At 45.5% G+C, this 16349-nt stretch overlaps 1 protein-coding gene across 1 annotated transcript in view; it reads right to left on the bottom strand.

Moving 5' to 3' along the window:
• Positions 1-1890: 1890 nt before the first annotated feature.
• The window catches only part of mpp3a (MAGUK p55 scaffold protein 3a), a 45353-nt gene continuing 30894 nt past the window's right edge, over positions 1891-16349 (bottom strand). The window contains exons 14-20 of the mRNA XM_063213483.1: positions 14790-14861; positions 12645-12812; positions 10939-11019; positions 10299-10392; positions 3309-3417; positions 2801-2929; positions 1891-2395 (exon numbers count right to left, since the gene is read on the bottom strand). Of these exons, the coding sequence (XP_063069553.1) occupies positions 2216-2395; positions 2801-2929; positions 3309-3417; positions 10299-10392; positions 10939-11019; positions 12645-12812; positions 14790-14861 (833 nt within the window). The 3' untranslated portion in view covers positions 1891-2215. The remainder of the gene's footprint in view (positions 2396-2800; positions 2930-3308; positions 3418-10298; positions 10393-10938; positions 11020-12644; positions 12813-14789; positions 14862-16349) is intronic.

Below are 16349 nucleotides of genomic sequence, written 5' to 3'. Positions count from 1 at the left end.
AAGGACTGACTCGCATTCTCTTATAAAACCCCACTACACAAGCCCATGATGTAGAACTCAGATGAACAGGTTTGACCCACACAAAGGGAAAAGAAAGTGCTGCATCACAATGTATTGGCATTCCCGTTGGTTTTCTATTTGTTCAGACAGATGAAGAGAGAGCAAGAAAAAGAGGATGGAAACTGAGAGAGAGAGAGAGAGAGAGAGAGAGAGAGAGAGAGAGAGAGAGAGAGAGAGAGAGAGAGAAGAGAGAGAGAGAGAGAGAGAGAGAGAGAGAGAGAGAGAGAGAGAGAGAGAGAGAGAGAAGAAGAAGATGGGAGAGTGCTACAGGAACTTGGCACAGGAGAATTTGAATGTACAATATGGACACTCATGTTCACCTTTTTCAGTTTTGCACTTTGATTTCTTTGAAGGCTGAAAGTTCATTAAACAGTGTAAAATTAAACATTCCATATTTATGTACAATGGTTTCAATGGAAATGTGTGTGTGTGTGTGTGTGTGTGTGTGTGTGTGTGTGTGTGTGTGTGTGTGTGTGTGTGTGTGTGTGTGTGTGTGTGTGTGTGTGTGTGTGTGTGTGTGCGTGCGTGTGTGCGTGTGTGTCTGAGTGTTTCGCAGCGTGTGCACATGTGTGTGTGTGTGTGTCTGTGTACTGAGCATGTGTATGTATGGAAGCTTCTAGATTGATTGCTAGCTACAATAGCACATGGTATGCTCTGCAGTCTGAGGTGCTTCTGAAATCCTCCTGCACTGCACCTCGCTGCACCTGGGGAGTCGCTCTGAGGTAAGGAAGGAACGGAAGCGCTGTGTGCTGTCATTGCATACCTACCCGCCCACTCCCGCCACCCAAAACCAAGACAAGGGCTGATGGGATAGACAACAATGCCAGACAACTTAACTTCAGGACATTCAACACTGAGGTGAGAGACTTAATAATTATCCGGCTCTCACAATGTGACACCTCTCACACAGAATGCCATTTATTCCAACCAGTGGGTTTTGGGGAAGCATTGAACTCCATGCATTGAACTATGCATGCCAGAGAAGGGGATGATCACTGATACTTCAGTGTTGGGTGTACAGTGGAGACCATGGCGGTGTTTGGCAGATACAGTCACTGTTCTGGAGGCAAATACAGTAAGACAAGTGGGAATGAACAATATATGTTTCCTTCTGGCAGTGGGCATAATAGGGTGTTGGATGCGGATGGGGATGAGAATCTGCATTGATTGCTTGCTGCTTCAATATTGTCTTTTTTCTGAATGTAAACTCTAAAACAGTGCCAAGAGAGAACAAAAACAAAAGCAAAAGGACAATAACAAATGATGCTAGAAAGTCAAAATGACAGGAGAGAGATTAAACAGCTAAATGAGTGCATACACGTAAATTGGATGATATTGCTGTAATAAATTAAATTAAACATTCCAAAGTAATGTTATCTTCAGCAGCATGAGTTTTTTTCTGTGTGCGTGTATGTGTGTGTGTGTGTGTGTGTGTGTGTGTGTGTGTGTGTGTGTGTGTGTGTGTGTGTGTGTGTGTGTGTGTGTGTGTGTGTGTGTGTGTGTGTGTGTGTGTGTGTGTGTGTGTGTGTGTGTGTGTGTGTGTGTGTGTGTGTACGTATGTGTGCATGTGTGTTTCAGAGTGCTGCCTCCAGTGATCTCTGCGTCATGTCCAAGCAGCGTTTGTTGTTCGGAGGCTGCCCTTCCAATCTCTCATGCGCCTGCAGTTTAAAACGCAGCCCGAGCCAAAAGTCTTTGGCGCTTCGTTACTGAGCTTCAGACTCTACTTAGTGCGATGTCCAGGAGACACCTCCATCTTCTGCATCCTCTGTTCCCCTCCACCACGCCACTCCCCACTCCACTCCACCCCACCCCACATCACTGTCTCTCGTAGCTACAGCACAATCCCTGTGGAGAGCGCTCCATTGGGTCCCCCTTGGAGCACCACCATGCGGGCAGGGGTCACAGCCAGAAGGGGAGGAAGAAGAGGGCAGTTGTGTGGGATGAGAGACAAGCTAAAATGTTCAACAGTGGCAGTCTCATCCCAGGGTAGTGAGTGTGGACTAGGAATAGAGAGACAGAGACAGCTAGACAGTGAGAGAGGAAGAGAGAGGGAGGGAGATGGAGACAGACGTACTCCCTTCCCCTGCTTGGAAGGGCCCATGCTGGGGGGACGTTAACGAGACGGGATGAGCGGCGTCCTGGAGAGACGCTACTACTAGGTCTTCACCCAGCTCAGAGGCACCCAGAAGCTCTCCCTCTCCAGCCTCTCCAGGACGGCCCGCAGCTCCGAGCAGGCGCTGGCCGAGTCCTCTTTGATCAGGATGTGGTCCACCATGTGGCCGTACTGCTGGTCGATCTGCACCGCCGACTGCCTCATCTCCTGCATCTCCTCCTCCTGAGAGAGAGAGAGAGAGAGAGAGAGAGAGAGAGAGAGAGAGAGAGAGAGAGAGAGAGAGAGAGAGAGAGAGAGACGGGAGGGGTTCCACCCACTCAGCTTATTCAGCATTTGTGGTTTTTGGAACAGAAGTTTACAAAGCTAACAGATGTGGTTATCAGGTTCTGTACATCAGAAAATAGAAAAAAGATCAGAGCGTGTGTGTGATAATGACAGGAGAGGGTGTGACAAAAGCAGAGAAAAACATCTTTTGAATTATCAATGCATGAATTTCTGTATGACAGCAAGCTTGTTTTTTCTCACTGTCTGTGGTCTGTATTGAGAAATAGCCTTTTGGTATAACTGAACTGTTATGTAACCAGAGGCTGCATCTCCCGGAGGCTGTCAGTGATTGGCCTCACTTACCGTGACTCGACCATGATCGCCCCCTCCTGGTGAAGTGGCTGCACTGCGCCGTCTCCTTCCCTCTGGAATCCGGGGCTTCACAAATATCACATAGGGCTTGAACTCTGAGGTCCGCAGTGTCTTTAAGGCCTATGGAAATGAAAAAGAAAAAAAGAAGAGTAGCAAACAGACTAGCAATGAATGGAAAATAACCAATTCCAGGAAAGATTTTGACAATGTTTTCTAAAAAATATTGTTTATGCAATAATTCGTTTTTTTTTGTTTTTTTTTACATATCTTAGCCTACATTTAAATTGTTGTATTGACGTTCTTAAAATGAGATTTAGTGTTTAACCTGCAAGATACACTTTTAATTCACAAAGAGCTGCTTTGCCTGGCTAAGACCATTGAACACCTCCCTCTCTCCCTTCATTCGAGTAAATAAGCAATACTGTAACATTAAATAAAAGTAACAGTAAATAAACTATATTTTGTGTTTAGCTGAGCGGACGAAGTGTCTGGAACTTGCCTCAGGCTGAACGTCCACCAGACACATCTTGTTCTTGGCCTGGACTGAGCGGATGGCCTCGATGCTGGTCCCATACTGGTTCTCCCTGTACTCGCCGTACTCAATGAACCTGCAAACACACACACACACACACACACACACACACACACACACACACACACACACACACACACACACACACACACACACACACACACACACACACACACACACACACACACACACACACACACACACACACACACACACACACACACACACACACACACACACACACACACACACACACACAGCAGGTGAGTGCTAACAGACTTTACTTGAATATTACATATTACATTACAGTTGGCCTTGTAGTCTGAGGGTTGCTGCGCCGAGGGGCGGGTGAATAACCAGTTTTAATCATGATTTTATTTTTGTTAAGTTAAAATTTCACTTTTGTGTAACTTTTTCTCCATCGTGATACAACCAAGTCACAGATCATTACAGACAATTGTCTGCCGTAAAATGCCTTCAGAATTGAAAATGCAAATTGCGTTCCAAGATGCAAAACTTTAGACACTAATACACCTTGTCTATGTCTAATAACCACTGTGGCAGGTGTTCAGATGACAGTGCATCTTCACAGAACACTAACTGTTAAAGCTTACAACCTTGACAGCTGTCTACTCATTTGCTGTGCCCGAGAGAAATGCTCCTACCACAGGACACACTGTATAGTACCGGCACTTTAAAGTTTATAGCCCATGGTAGAGTGACAAGAACATCACCGAGCAGTGAGCTCTTCTCAGCACGTAGGAGTCTCATGTGTAACAGAGCACAGCTGAAAAGACAGCTGTCAGAGAAAGACCCATGTGTCCATGTGACTTCTACAACAAAAGGAAACAATGCCCAGTTCTGTTTTCAATATGTCTCTCTTATTGCCCGGGTCACTGACTGCAAGAAATGGAGCTAGACAATAGAGGTTTACCAAGCATGCCTCATTAATGTGAGTTGTGAAATATGAAAGGGAAAGGGAATTGTCTCAAAGACCGGGGACCATATTATTAAACACCCTTCTCCTTAAGAAATTACAACTATCAAACAGAGGAGTGCCCAACACAGAAAATGCATAACATTCATAGTCAAGGACACTCGCTCACTCATGCACGGGCGCACACACAGACACACAGACACACAGACACACACAAACACAGACATGCACGCACACAGACACACACGCACACACACACACACGCACGCACGCACGCACGCACGCACGCACGCACACACACACACACACACACACACACACACACACACACACACACACACACACACACACACACACACACACACACACACACACACACACACACACACACACACACACACACACACACACACACACACACACACACACACAAACAGTGACGCTAATAAATTTGGGCTCTAATGAAAGAAACTATGTCGGAGCCACCCTGTCCCAAACTCCATAATTAACCATGCCCTCAAAGAGCCTCCTGTCAATGACTGAGTGCTTCAAAGCATCATCATTTCTCTGCCCCATGGCAATGCCCCTGGCCTGGACCCTAATGCTCTTATCAGGACTGCAGAGCCAGTACCCTGCTGTTCTCATGCCCCGAGGAGGACACAGGGGGGTCATTAAGAAGAACTTAGTTGATGTGTTGCATATCGATATGGCAGTTATGGTAGCCACTGTGGGTTAGTGTGTTTGATTTTCCCCTCCTGATGACGCAAGGGGGTCATTACAACGAGGACGTAGTTGATACGCTGCACATTGATATTGTCTGTATGTCTGTTGTGTATGTCTATGTCCATATCTCAAGTATGTCCATACCTTAAGTATGTCTATGTCTGCATGGGAAAGTAAGAAACGTAATTTTTTTTTTGTATGACCAGTGCATGTAAATAAATTGACAATAAAGTCGGCTTGACTCGACTCGACTCGACTTGACTCTCGACTGATATTGCGAATAGGTAGCTACTGTAAGTAGTTTATTTGATTTTGCCGTCCTCCTTTTAGACCTTCATAGAGTTTCCTACCTGAGCCCCTAACTTCCCATCATTGATGCAAAGTGCTGTTACAATGTCACAACTACAAACTTTGAAACTAAACTAACTTTGAAAATGTTACATTTGTACTAACATACAAATAATGGCCTAGTTAACATACTGTACATATGTACGTATCAGGAAATTGTTTCATGACAGTAGGAGGAGTTAAATCACAATACAAATGGGGAGCCATTAAGTCAATTTCCATCCAGTTTCTGTAATTATAGCCTTTTGAATTTTGCAGGGCAGCAGCTACTTGTATGCAATAATTGTGAGGCAAGATTTTGCCATCAGAGTGTAACGTGTTTGTATGAAGAGGTTGCTGTGAGGCATGGATATCTGAAGTATTTCAACGTGCTCTTATTATCGAAACATGTTATATTGAAAAAAAACAAGGAGGAACAAGCACACACCAAGAACAACCAAGACTGAAAATTGTGATTCACCATCGCTCAAACTGCAGGAGGGTTTTCAGTGGGCTGTCTTGGAAAGTGCCATGATTGCTTTTATACTCAGGGCTTTAGTCACAGCGAGCCTTTTCTGTGCCACAGGGATTAAGGTGGCAGCGTCCCTAGGGCATTTCTGTGAAGAGGTGTTTAAGAGGGACATTGTGGTGTGCACCGTCCTGTGCTATTGTGCCTTACAAAGCAAAAAGGCAGTAACTGCAGTTGACTTTAAAATGATACTGCAATCCAGTTTAAGTGTTTTTTGGGAGATTATTGGCATGTAGAGTAGAGTAGAGTAGAGTAGAGTAGAGTATCTTTTATTGATCCCAGGGGGAAATTAAGGTGTCAAGTAGCATACACACATACATAAATGAAGACATTGCTCACAAGACGTAACACACATATTACACATAAAATAATCATCATATAAGTTATAGCTCACTGTTACATATATTTGCCAAGGCATCTCTCTCTCTCTCTCTCTCTCTCTCTCTCTCTCTCTCTCTCTCTCTCTCTCTCTCTCTCTCTCTCTCTCTCTCTATCTCTCTCTCTCTCGTCTCTCTCTCTCTCTCTCTCTCTCTCTCTCTCTCTCTCACACACACACACACACACACACACACACACACACCAAAAATAAAGTGTAAAGTGTCCACAGTGTTCACATGTGCCTTAGCTGAGTGGCACATAGAAGCCAACACAAAGTGGCCATAAAGTGTCCAGGAGTGTCCATAGTCTCTCTGCCTAGTACAATGTCCATTGTATTCCTTGTAAGAGATGAGATGGGGGGGGGTGTAACACAAGTCGCCCCCCTGTCTCACTACACACACACACACACACACACACACACACACACACACACACACACACACACACACACACACACACACACACACACACACACACACACACACACACACACACACACACACACACACCAAAAATAAAGTGTACATAGTGTCACCTGTGCTGGGTGGCCAAAGTGTCCAGGAGTATCAGTAGTCCAGGGGGTTACACAAGTCGCCAACTGTGTCTCTACACACACACACACACACACACAAGCAGCTGTGCATTGTCCACTGACTGCACTGTCCAGTGAAGAGGAGTCGAAGGGTAAAGGGTTAAGAGTCCAGGTAAATAAAGTGTGCAGGAGTGGGATTTGTTATGCAGTCCAGTCCCCTATGACAATCTCTCTTTGTGTATCCTTCTGTGCAATGTTGAATAGCTGGATGGCCCTGGGTACAAATGACTTCCGCAGCCTGTCTGTCTTGCAGGAGATGGCGCGCAGTCTGTAGCTGAACAGGCTTCTCTGGTTGTTGAGGACTGGGTACAGGGGGTGCTCGTAGTTGTCCAAAATAGAGTCCAATCTGCTAAGTGTCCTCTTGTCAGCAGTGGTTGTGAGGGCGTCCAGTTCTGTGCCGACAACAGACCCTGCTTTCCTCACCAGCCTGTCAAGCCGTCCAGCATCTCTCTTCCTAATGCTGCCACCCCAGCATGCCACAGCATAGGAGAGCACACTGGCCATGGCAGACTGGTAGAACATCTGCAGGAGTCTGTTGCAGACATTGAAAGACCTCAGCTTTCTCAGAAAGTAGAGTCTGCTCTGTCCTTTCTTGTACAGTGCATGTGAGTTTGCAGACCAGTCCAGTTTAGAGTCCAGGTGAACACCCAGGTACTTGTATGTGGAGACTGTCTCCACTGTCTCCCCCTCGATGGAGACAGGCACCAGGGGTGGGGTGGTTCGCCTGAAGTCGATCACCATTTCTTTGGTTTTGGTGGTGTTCAGCCGCAGCTGGTTGGTTCTGCACCATTTGACAAAGTTCTCCACCAGTCCCCTGTACTCCCCCTCCTGTCCATCTTTGATGCATCCAACAATGGCTGTGTCATCCGAGAACTTTTGCATGTGGCAGGTCTTTGTGTTGTAGTTGAAGTCAGTGGTGTATAGGGTGAACAGCACGGGGGGAAAGCCACCGTTCCTTGTGGAGCTCCAGTGCTGCTGACTACAGTCTCTGATGTGATGTCACCTAGTCTGACGAACTGGGGCCTTCCAGTGAGGTAGTCTGTGATCCAGTTGACCAGCCCCGTCTCCACTCCCATCTGCAGTAGTTTGTTTCTCAACAGGAGTGGCTGTATTGTGTTGAAGGCGCTGAAGAAATCAAAGAACATGATTCTAACAGCACTGCTTCCTTTGTCCAGGTGAGAATGCACTCTGTGCAGCAGATACAGAATAGCATCCTCAACTCCCACCTTCTCCTGGTAGGCAAATTGTAGTGGGTCTAGTGCGTGGTGAACTTGGGGTTTCAGTATGTTGAGCAGCAGCGCACGGCTCGAATGTCTTCATTATATGTGATGTGAGGGCTACTGGTCTGTAGTCGTTCAGTTCTTTGGGTGTGGCTTTTTGGGGACAGGTATGAGGCATGATGTTTTCCACTGTGTGGGCACCTTACCCACTTGCAGACTCTTGTTGAAGATGTGTTGCAGTGGCTCAGCTAGCTCTTCTGCACAGGTCTTGAGGAGTCTGGCGCTGACTCCATCGGGTCCGTTGGCCTTCGGCTTAAGCCTTCGCAGTGCGCTCCTGACTTGTCCTGTCGTGATGATGGGGGGTGGCTGTGCAGTTTGCAGTGGGGGAGGGGTGGGGAGAGGTTCCATTGGTGTCGGTGTGTCAGTGCAGGTTACTTCAGAGGAGGTGGGAGAAGGAGGAGGGAAGTCCAGTGTGAAAGCTGAGGGGAGAGGGGGGATGGGAGAGGTGCAGGGGACTTCAGAGGAGGGAGGAGGAGGAGGAGGGAGGTCCAGTGTCAATGCTGGGGGGAGAGGGGGGATGGGAGAGGTGCAGGGGACTTCAGAGGAGGTAGGAGGAGGAGGAGGGAGGTCCAGTGTGAGTGCTGGAGGCTGAGGGGGGATGGGTGAGGTGTGGGCTGCACAGACCAAAGGTGTTGAGATGTCTTCAGTGGTGAGAGAGTGGGGAGGGGGGCACCGCATGGTGGGAGTTGTACTGCGAGCCGTGCAGTCTTCAGATGGGCAATTAAATCTGTTGTAGAACAGATTAAGCTCATCTGCTCTGTCTTTATTGCCCTCAGCCCCTCCACTCTTGGCTCCAAAGCCTGTCATCGCTCTGATGCCCTGCCACAACTGCCTTGGGTTGCTTTCCATCTTCCTCTCCACTTTCCTCCCATACGCCTCCTTAGCAGCCCTCAGCTCTCTCTTCAGCTCTCTCTGAGTGCTCCTCAGCTCCTCAGCCTTGCCCTCCTTGAATGCCTTCTTCTTGTGTTTCAGGAGTTCTCTCACCCTCCTAGTCACCCAGGGTTTATTATTGGGGAAGCAGCGTGAAAGTTTTGTCACTTTATATTACCACCTTTTTAGAAGATCAATCATTTTATTTAACTTTGGACTTTGTTATATATGGCATTGAAGTCATAGTAACTCATTTTAAACAGCAATGCAGTTACTGCCTTTTTGCTTTTTAGGGCAGTATTGTGAGTGAGCAAAAAGCTTGTCTGGTCTTGCCTGAGCTTTCAGGGTTATGTGAGGGGAGACCCATTTTCTGAGAATGACCAAAGTAGACCAATGTACTACACTGTAATTGCTGAGTCTTTTATGTAATCCAGTTCGTCTCCTTCTTGTTTGCATTAGCATTTATTTTTCTATTCTTTGTCGTAAATTGGCCTCATGCTCTACGGTATGGCCTATGTGTTTCACTAATGGGAGAGACGCTTTCATTCTCGTGTCCACGCTAATAGTGATTCTATCGTACTCTGCTTCAGCAGTCATGGAGTTATCCATAGAGACAGAGACCGTGCTGAAGGTAGAGGTGAAGTAGAACAGGATGGATTTGAAGAGAGAGAGAGAGAGAGAGAGAGAGAGATTCCTGCATGACAGTAGTAGAACATTAACAGCATATTCTGAAAAGTTTGTGGATGGGTGGATGGAATTGTGTGGGTTTGTGGATGGGTCTTGTGGCTTTGAAAGTCCTTTGTGTATGTGGGTGTGCTCTTCAAAGCCAATGTGAATTCATGGTCCAGTGCAAGTCTTTAGCTGTCCACCGTCTCATCTGATTCTTTGTTGCTGATCAAAGCGGTGGGCTGCCCGCCTGCCTGCTGTGCGGCCTGTCCATTCCGCCCACACACACACGCAGGTCTTTAGTATCACGGCATGGCACACACGCTACATAAAAATAATGCAGCAGTGTTATGACAAACCAAGCTATGAAGTCGTCCATTTTGACTGGGGCAAGTAAGGCCATGTCAATGCTGTGTATGAAGCGATGTGATTTTGACATGGTTTTCATAACACATTTGGGACAGATAGCGTCACACACAGTCGAGTGTGTCACCCGATAAATCTTAGAATCAAGAGATTAAATACCCTAACTTGGACTGTGTGTTGTTTTTGTTTGTGCTGTTTTGAGTTCTTTGTGCTGTGTTTTACATGTCAACCCTGCAGTTTGCCCTTTGAAAAATAAAATAGTGAGATAAGGCATTCAGACGAGACTCACTTGTTGCTTTGAGCGTCAGCATCAAACGCCTGTTTGGTGACAAAGTGGTACTCCACTCCCTCTTTCTCGTGACTCTTCTTCGGCCTGGTCGTGTCTGTGGGAGCAGATAAATGATTCGTTCAGCTAGTAGATTTACTAGGTAAGAAACAATAGCATCACATACAGTATAAACAGAGATAAAACATGCAAAAGGAACCATGGATATGAATGCAATATAGACAGGGGGTATATAGAAAAATTTGCTATGGTACTGTATGTGTGAAGGAGAGACAGAGCAGTGGAATGAATAAGTCATACGTAGAAAGAGGAGAAAAGGAGAGGATGAATGAAAGCACGCATGAGAACAAAGGGCTTTGGTGAGGTACTTCAATAGAGCAAAAGAATGACTATTAGGGAAGTTGAGAAGAAGATGGCATGAAAGTGCTGCAGAGAGAGGCGAACAGATGAAAAAGAAATGAATAAGGGAGGAACGAACATGGATGAATAATGTATGCAGGAAGGGAGGCTGGATGAGGCATGTTTGAGATATGGGTGTAGAACAGCATGGGGGGAAATGGGGAAAGTTTTGCAACATATTGATGGAAGACAGAGATGTTAGATGTTTAATATAGGTCATTGAGCAGAGCGGCGCTTTACTTACGAGGCACAGCAACAGCGTAGCGATGAGGGTTCTCTGCAATTACCCGTTGCTTCAACTCGTTGATGCGAGCTCCAAGAGAGCCTTCAGAGAACAGCGGAGAAGCAGACTTAGTGCAGGTTATTTTGTACACTTTCACCAACACACATAATATAACAGCTGAACTATTGGCATGTCACACAGTACATTGTTGCAGTGTTAATTCAACATTTCAATGGTCGATTAACATATTTTTAAGTGTATTACTGTAGTGGATTAACATCTTACAGAGCACATTTCCACTGTCTGGGTTCAAAGCTGCCTCTTACATGCATTTTTTTGTCTCTTTGAATTCCATATTCAGTATTGTTGTGTCTAAAGTACGGTTTGGAAGGGCCCTCATTAGTTTCCTTTTAAAGAACATTACAATGGCAGCAGAAAGACAAAACACTTCCATGATTGACCACTAGTGGTCAGGAGTGTCTTGCCAATGTCCTGCCAGTGTTACAGTTTTTCTCAATTGGTTTTGTACATTTCTACCAACAGAATAATGATTCTCAAAAGTCTTTGTTCAATCGTGACTTCCTGGCGTTACCTCTGAACATGGTCAAATCAGTTTCTCATTGTTTTCGGCATATAGCAAATGCTCTCATCCACCATGCCATGGCTGTGTACAATTCCCAGTGATTTCGTACATTATCAATTGCTATTGTCGTATCACTCAAAAAGCTTTGTCACTGAATGCATGAAACTATCTCACCCCCCAAAACATTTAGGCCCTATGTCATAGTTTAAGTCTTGACATGCAAAATGATTTACCAAGCTGTCATAATGTGATAAGCACTGTGTAATTTCCATTGGAATTTTATCTATAAATGTGATCTGAATTGGTAAATTGCTCACATGTAAATATTAACTCTCTCTAATCAAAGGCAATAGAAGGGATAGAGAAAACAGGCATGCAATACAACAATAGTCACTGTACTGCATTATATTACTCTATGCCTCATGTGCCCTTTATAATTACGCTCCATGCAAAATTACAATATTTCCCTAGAATTTCACAAGACAGTAAGTGCACTTTATACAGTATCAGTGTATTGTTTCAAATGTATTTTGCTTTACAGTTCTAAATTTTTCACATGGGCTTGCAAGACAAGTAAAAAGGGATGGTAGAGGGCGCATTTTGACACCTCAACCAGAGTTTGCTATTTGTCCTATTTTGCAATGAGAAAACCTGTCAATAAATAGGTCATAGTCTAAATGTATATCTAGGACAATCTTATCTGATCAATGTAAAATAAAGTCGAATTTACAACATTTCCCATCCAATCTAAATAACATTTTGGTTCAGAAAAGATCCTCAAGAGTGTACTATTCAATTGACAACATGACAAATCGATTTGACAAGCTTGTCCATACACGGACCACACTATGACACAATGACTAACCATTCTGCTGGCACTGATTCGTTCATTGACACAAAAACTTGGGTTTTGAGCAAGAGACTCGGTTTTGCAGGTCATCCACAGTGTTTTGCCATTTGTTAAAGCTGTTTTGAGAATGAATATTATGTTTTGCAAATTGCGAGAGAGATTCGAGAAATGTACAAAACCAATTGAGAAATACTGTAACTTTCCTCACACAACTTCGTTTACACACCATTCATTGTGCACCATTTCAAATAACTACTCTTTACTTGTCACTTCAAACGATGATGCTGTACTTGCCTATGAGAACGACCAGGCGCGGCCTTTCATGAGGGCGGTGCTGATAGCGGGTCACCTCTTCATAGGTGAGGAATTCTGTGTCGCTGCTGTCTGAGGCATTGGCGTCTGACGACCCTGACGACCCTTGTCGTTCCTTCCGACTCAGGCGGAAACTGCGCCGCAGGCCAGCTAGGTAGAAAATGATAGGGGCAAAACAGTGGTAAATACCAGGGCAAAGCGCTTATTGATTTCTGTCATTTACAATACTGGATTTGTCCTAGGGTGAGGAACAGATGATATTAAATCTTATTGAGACAATTAAATGTACTCGTTTAATCATGTTTTTAAATAGACAGAGCTCTGCCTGTGGAGTCTGATGTTTCATGAGCGTAATAACCAGGCAAAATAGATTAGCCCAGCTGTTTAATATCAAATTACATCTTTAGATCTTTTCATTTCCATCACAGCTGGCGTGGCACAGCATGCATTCGCACACCCTGGCAAAACAAAACAGCTCTTTGAATGCAATTAAATGTCCGAGTCACGCTCGTTTCCCTTCCAGTGATAAAGTCCTGTTTACAGATGCTAATCTGGTGTCATTACCTCAGCCATAGTTACATAACTAGCGGTGTGCTTGCTCGGTGTCACCCATGCCCATGCGGTGAGTGTGAATGAATAAATCATTTCTATGGCTATCTCGTATCACGTGATGGAATAAATGTATTTCTGACGGGGTCATTACACAACTCTTATCAGTGGACATGCGAGGAATGTATGCCCTTTCCGTGGCGAGACTGTCAATGAGCTGCCAAGCCATAAAAGGATATGCGAGATATCAATGGTTCCCTGTCTGGTGCGGATACTGTGCTCTGCTCTGCTCTGCTCCGGCCTCATATGCAGATCCAGATAAAGGTTGTGTGGTATTTTTTGTACAGGTTGTACACACGTTTGTATGTGTGTGTTTTTACATTTACGATCATGTGTGCGTGGGTGTACGTCCCTGCTCTTTGTCAGACTGTGCGCGCGCGCGCGCGCGCGCGCGTGTGTGTGTGTGTGTGTGTGTGTGTGTGTGTGTGTGTGTGTGTGTGTGTGTGTGTGTGTGTGTGTGTGTGTGTGTGTGTGTCTGTCTGTCTGTCTGTCTGTCTTCGGCAGATACACAAGACTTTTCTTCAAAGTGCAAATGTTGTGTATTACGTGTGTAATGTGTGCGCCACTGTGTGTGTATGTTTGTGTGTGTGTGTGTGTGTGTGTGTATGTGTGTATGTGTGTGCGTGCCCATGTTGCGTGTATTTGGGTATACACAGGCGGCTGTGTGGCCAAATGGCTTCGCTTCAAAAGCTGCAGCAGTTGCTATCGGCTTAGAGTATATAACTGTGCATGGATGGAAAACAGGGGAATAGGAGGCAGGCAGTGGATCCAGTGTTGTTGGGGGCTGTTTTGAAGCGAATGAAGCCAGAGCCAAGCCAGAGCCAGGCCAGAGCCAAGCCAGAGCCAAGCTATTACATATACGTATAGGCAGGCGCATGACAGTCAGTCACAGTGCCTCTCTCACCATCAGGGAGACAGAAAGCGCCACACATGCATTCGAAGAGCCCTCGCCTGTGCTGTGTTGGACAAACAGTGTGGCTCCCCGGCTTACGTAGTGACTGCTCATCTAAACCCTCTGAAGTTAAATGCACACAAAGTGTTAGAAATGTGGCACCACACCAGATAACAATGATGATGATCTAGTATAATGTGTATGAAAATGGCAGTTTATTGTAATAATGACATATTTGTCAGGTTTGCTTTTTTCATATTTTGAGTTTGTTTCCCACATGGTTAAATTTGATAAGCTATTCATCGCCATGTTTATTGATCGACAGCACTGTAAAACAGTTGATTGTGTATTGTGTTAGTGTAAGTTGTCAAATGATGCTCGTGTCAGATGCATACGTTAACCAGGTCAGCCAGAACTCTGCATGTTGTCCTGTCTGGTGGTGTGTCACATCTCTGATCATCATCGTCATAAAGAACTCGGCAGGCACACACACACATACGCACATACGACTAGTCAGGGCCCAAGGCCCGTGTTATAGTTAGTAAGTTACAGTGACAGTGACAGTGACAGTATAACCGTCAGGTGAGGAGCAAACGGGCAGGCGAGCAAGCGAGCGGCGACTGTACCTGAGTAAAACTCCCAGGAAAAGACCTGGCCACAGGAGGGCGCCACCGCTTTACACTTCGGAGACTGAGAGACTATAACGCGCATTAGACCACCATCCACTCTCCACTCTCCACTACCTCTCTCTCTCTCTCTCTCTCTCTCTCTCTCTCTTTCATACATGTGACATGTATCATCTCTCTCTCTCTCACTCTCTCTCTCTCTCTCTCTCTCTCTCTCTCTCTCTCTCTCTCTCTCTCTCTCTCTCTCTCTCTCTCTCATATCATCATACTATCTCCACTGACTTCTGTGCCCACAAGCAACCGTACCGGGATCAGTTCCTGCTGTGCTCTACTTCATGGACTGACCGAGACTTTGTCGACAGTGCATGGGGCCGGCAGTCAAAACTGATGTGAGTACAATTGCTCAGGACAACAGACGTGTCAGTGGCCTCAAGCACATCTTCTTTTTTTGTCGCACCAGGCAACACAGAGCACGCACGTCAAGCAGTTTGAGTGCACGAGCAAGTCCACCGACGTGCTGACTGGAGGGTGAAGTGCATCCAAAAGCACGAGGAGGGGGTGGGGGTGGGGGGGGGGGGGGGGGGGTGCATGGGGAGAGGGGGAGGACAGGGAAAGGGTAAGGAAGTGAGTCGGGCAGGGGGGGGGAAGGAAGGTTGGGTACTAGGAGGGTGGCAAGGTCTTCAAAAAAAGTGCTAGGGGTCAAGGTGCCAAGGTCAGGGTTCAAACAGCAGAGGAAGGAAAGGTAGAAGGATCTAAACACCAACAACGCCATACTTGAATCGATTGAATTGAAGAATCCAATTAAAAAAAACAAGATAGCAATGCTATACTTCAGTACTGGATAGGTTACATAAACAATACTGAATTGTTTAATGCAGTGTTCAGATCACTCCGTAGATAAAGGTTTAGGTGTCAGCTCAGGGCAGGCTTTGGGGACGGTTTTGGAGAGGGGGAAGACATGGGAAGGGTTGTTTGTTTCCAATGGACATTTGAATTTTGCAGCCTATAATATTCAAAGCAGGACATCCCTTCAATGAAAACGGACTCCTAATCCCCAAAAATAGAGAGAGCCTTCAGAGAATGTCATAGTGCCATATGGAAGGCTATATCTAAAATGACTATGCTACCACACTTGGTCAAGTCTATGCTATGTTAAAGGATTGGTGATTGTGTAGGCCTCTTACTTCGTTTTCATAGCTCAATCAGAATTTTTGTGTGAGGGACGGCAGAGATGGCTTTCTCTACCGTCCGTTTTTAGCAAACAGTGACTCGGTCCACTGATGGAGCCAATCGCACTAAAACTATTGTAAAAAAATATTGTATTTGCAATGGTTTTATCACAAACTACTAAAAAAGTCAGGAAATCAGAGTGAAACAATGCAGCAAAAGGTCATGGTCTTCCCTTCTCATTATTGTTTTTTTTCAGTAAGTTCAGCTTCCTCTATGTCTGTCAATACTTCCTCCCTCTCCAGTTTTCTTTGTATTTTCCCTGAAGTAACCATATTTGTGTTATTGTTGATCTCTCTCTCTCTCTCTCTCTCTCTCTCTCTCTCTCTCTCT

The sequence above is a fragment of the Engraulis encrasicolus genome, chromosome 2 (genome assembly GCF_034702125.1).
Source record: "Engraulis encrasicolus isolate BLACKSEA-1 chromosome 2, IST_EnEncr_1.0, whole genome shotgun sequence".
Lineage (NCBI taxonomy): Eukaryota > Metazoa > Chordata > Actinopteri > Clupeiformes > Engraulidae > Engraulis > Engraulis encrasicolus.
This window is presented reverse-complemented; position numbering and strand designations above follow the sequence as displayed.